The sequence below is a fragment of the Terrapene carolina genome, unplaced genomic scaffold (genome assembly GCF_002925995.2).
Source record: "Terrapene carolina triunguis isolate 2854851 unplaced genomic scaffold, T_m_triunguis-2.0 Scaffold33708, whole genome shotgun sequence".
NCBI classification, from domain to species: domain Eukaryota; kingdom Metazoa; phylum Chordata; order Testudines; family Emydidae; genus Terrapene; species Terrapene triunguis.
The window spans coordinates 338-4,239 of NW_020698059.1; the positions used below are offsets into that span (position 1 = coordinate 338).

At 56.1% G+C, this 3,902-nt stretch overlaps 1 protein-coding gene across 1 annotated transcript in view; it reads right to left on the reverse strand.

Annotated features, from left to right (window-relative positions):
- Positions 1–1,369: 1,369 nt before the first annotated feature.
- The window catches only part of LOC112113070 (182 kDa tankyrase-1-binding protein-like), a 10,264-nt gene continuing 7,731 nt past the window's right edge, over positions 1,370–3,902 (reverse strand). Inside the window, 1 exon segment of the mRNA XM_029914212.1 lies at positions 1,370–3,902. This exon segment is cut by the window's right edge and continues 11 nt beyond it. Within this exon segment, the coding sequence (XP_029770072.1) occupies positions 2,683–3,902 (1,220 nt within the window). The 3' untranslated portion in view covers positions 1,370–2,682.

Below are 3,902 nucleotides of genomic sequence, written 5' to 3' on the forward strand. Positions count from 1 at the left end.
GACCCCAACCCCGGGTTACTCCGTACGGGCCAAGCGAAGCTGTTGGATCCCGCGGCGGAACACGATAGGGAATCAGAAGAACTAAGCCAGTGAACTAAAGGAGGCCAGTGGAGAACAGCTACCACACAGGAGGGGAGGGGGTGATGATGAGGCTTTAAGGCAGGGGTTCTCAAACTGGAGGTCAGGACCCTTCAGGGGGTCATGAGGTTATTACATGGGGGGTCGCGAGCTGTCAGCCTCCACCCCAAACCCTGCTTTGCCTCCAGCATTTATAAGGGTGTTAAATATATTAAAAAGTGGTTTTAATTGATAAGGGGGGGTCACACTCTGAGGCTTGCTATGTGAAAGGGGTCACCAGTACAAAAGTTTGAGAACCACTGCTTTAAGGGGAGTGCCACGGCACACGCGATGTCTCCAAAGCAGCACGGCTCCCGTGCAGAGAGATAGGCCATGTGGCTGGGACACCGATCTGGGTCCTACCCCCCCACTCTGCTCCAACATGTTGGCTTCGCTCTCCTCCCTCTACCTGCCTGTGTTCTCCTCTGAGACGAGAGGCCGCTGCTGACGATCAGCCCTCAGACAGCACCCAGTGGGGAAAAGCACAAAGTAAACAACAGCTGGGGGGGGGGGGAAGGGTTCTTGGCAAGGGACCCCCAATTCTGGAACTTCCCCCTTCCATAGGCATGAAGGCCAGAAGAGACCAATCGATCATCTAGCCCGACCTTCTGCATAACACACCCAGTTACCCCCATCCTGAACTCAGTAACTTGTGTTTGGCTCACGCATGTCTTCCAGGCTTCATCTGAAGACATCAAGGGATGGAAATATCCACTCCCTCCCTTGGCCATCTGTTGCAGCTGTTCAAAGTGTGGCCCTCCCATCTACTCTGAATGTGTCATTTGATGAGGGCTCAGGTGACTAGGATCTGGGAGATGAAACAGGCCAGAGAACTGCCCCAATCACAGTGGCTTCCAATTTCCACAGTGGTTAATGATTTGGGGGGGCCTCCATTTTTGGGGGGACCAATCTGAGACAGCTTAAAGGGGCTCAGTTCTCAGAAAGCACCGAGCACCTGGGAAGGAGGTCCCTTGAAGGCACTTCCGGTTGGGCTGATGAGTTTGCTCAGTGGCTCTAATGCAGGGGTAGGCAACCTGCGGCACGCGAGCGGATTTTCAATGGCACTCACACTGCCCAGGTCCTGGCCACCGGTCTGGGGGGCTCTGCATTTTAATTTAATTTAAAGTGAAGCTTCTTAAACATTTTAAAAACCTTATTTACTTTACAGACAACAATAGTTTAGTTATATATTATAGACTTCTAGAAAGAGACGTCTAGAAATACATTCTAAAAACGTTACAATGTATTACTGGCACGCGAAACCTTAAAATCAGAGTGAATAAATGAAGACTCGGCACACCACTTCTGAAAGGTTGCCGACACCTGCCCGAATGGCTTAGACAAAAGACCCCACACTGGAGTCTACTAAGAATATGGGAGCCGAGGCGGGAGGGGAAGCACTATCTTGGATTCTAAAACAGGAAGCACCGTAAGAATGGACGCCCCATTCTCCTAGCACGAGGAACCTAGTGGCAGAAAGTCCCGCAGGCCTGATGCACCATAGACTACACACTGGACAAGGGACTGGGGAGGAGAAAATAGATGGGTGGCAACATTCGCCAATGAGACGAAGCTACTGGATGGCCAAGGCCACTCACCCAAGGTCAGGAAACCCAGCGACAGATGGAATTCAACAGACGCAATCGAAGGTGTGTTGTAAGGAACAGCCTGCCCACCTGGGCCAGGGGTCCTGTGTCTGGCCACTCCTGGTCAACTCTCAGGGCCAACTGGAAAGGGGTTTTCTAGACCGGGCTGGTGGAGCTCACCGGGAAGGGAGCTGGGCTTTGATTCAGGGGGACTAAACGGAGGTGAGTACCCTCCTTTCAGCACACAGAGATGGGAGGGAAGTGTCTCGGCGCTGGAGCCCAGCGCAGGCGGAGGAGTGACTCTCTGGGCGGACGTCCTGCCTATGCTGAAGAATAAAAACTGCCCTGAGACATGCGGGTGGGGCAGCGCCTCCTGCCTGGGTAGCCACCTACAGCCCTGAACTAACGGGCTGTGGGTGAACAGCAGAGCTCCTGGCAGGGCCACAGGCAGCTCAAATTCAAGCCCAGCTGAGCCAGCAAGAAAGGGGACTAAGATGCAAACAGGAATGTTCCTGTGGCTACGGTAGCTTTGACTCAAAGCCAAGGTGCCGAAGCAAGGAGAGTAACAGGAGAGGAAGGAGAGGGTCCATAGGTGGTGGGCAAATGCAAGCCAGCATGAGGGGGCGCATGACCATGCTGGGTGGCAGTCCAAGGGAGGCATCCCCAAGGAGAGGAGGCGTTAAGCAGTGGAACTCGCTGCTGCAGGATGTTTGAGAGCAATGAGCTCAGCAGCAAACAGGCATCGGCCATTTAGGCAAGCACAGCGGTGCTGATCCCCACAATGAGAGTACTCTGTCTAAACAGCCCCACACTGGGATCGGGATGAGATCTCCCCCCTTCCCCTCTGCCCCACTGAAAACAGCTACTGTTTGAGACCGGACCGCAGCCTAGGTGGGTCACCGGCTGCTCTGATGAGCAGTGAAGGCCAGGATGGAGCACCCTACACTTCAGCCCAAACCTCATACACCCAGCGCAGCCCTCACCTGTCTCCATGCGGCTCCAAGCCAGCCATGGCTGTGGCATAGGTTTGTTTCCCATGTACGATCCCGACCTCGCTGGCCCAGTCCATCTGCCCTGCTCCAGCCTCCCTGGTCTCAGCGGAGCCCTCATCCCCAGAGCCGAGCTCACGGCTCCAGTCAGTCTGTCTCGCTCTGGTCTCTGCCGGGCCCACGCTCTCGAAGCCACTGGCTGTGGCCGGGCCTCCCGGGCCAAGGTCGCTGGCCCCATCTGGCTGCCCCACGCCAGGCTCTCTGGGTGTATCGGAGCCCCCCGCCCCCAGACTGCTGGAGGGATCCATGCTGCTCACGCTCAGTTCGTTTGTCCAGTCCATCCATCCCCCGCTAGGCTCCTCAGGACTGATTGCTCCCAGGCTGACAGAGGGATCTGTGCCACTGAGGCCTAGATCTGGGGCCCAGTCGGACTGCCCCACACCAGCCTCTCTTGGCTCATCCAGGTCCACAGTCCTGGTATAGCCCGCCCAGTCAGTCCGGCTCTCTCCACGCTCCGCTGGACCCAGGGTCCCGACGGCACCAGATGGTTCCAAAGCGCTCAAGCCAAAGCCACCCGTCCGCTCAGTCCCAATGACGCCAAACTGGCTTTCATACTCAGCTCCTCTGATCCTGAAATCACTGGCACAATCCCTCCTAGCGAAGGGGAACTTGCTCTCCTGCCAGTCGGTGCCACTCCACCCAGGCTTCCTGGCATCAGGCTCTTGGGCCGTGCTGTCGGAGTCTCCAACACCAGAGCCAAAGGCACTCTCCCGGTCTGTATGGTGAATGCCATATTCACCAAGCCAAGCTGGCTTGTCAGGGCTGAAAGCTCTGTCCTGCCGGGCACCATCACCAACACCGAACTCGCGGGTCCAATCTGGCTTGTCCTGCGGGGTGGTATTGTCAACACCATATTCGCAGGTCCACTCTCTACCCTGCCCATTGGCCTTGACACTGCACTCCTGGGTCCAGGCTGGCTTCCCAGCACCAAACTCCTTACCCCGATGGTCAGTATCACTGATCCCGTACTCACGGGTCCAGTCTAGCTTGCTGGTACCCAACTCTCTATCCTGTTGGTCTGTATCTCCGACACCATGCTCGTGGGTCCAGTCTGGCTTGCTGGTACCCAATTCTCTATCCTGTTGGTCAGTATCAGCACCGTACATGTTGATCCAGTCTGGCTTGCTGGTACCGAACTCTCTATCCGGCT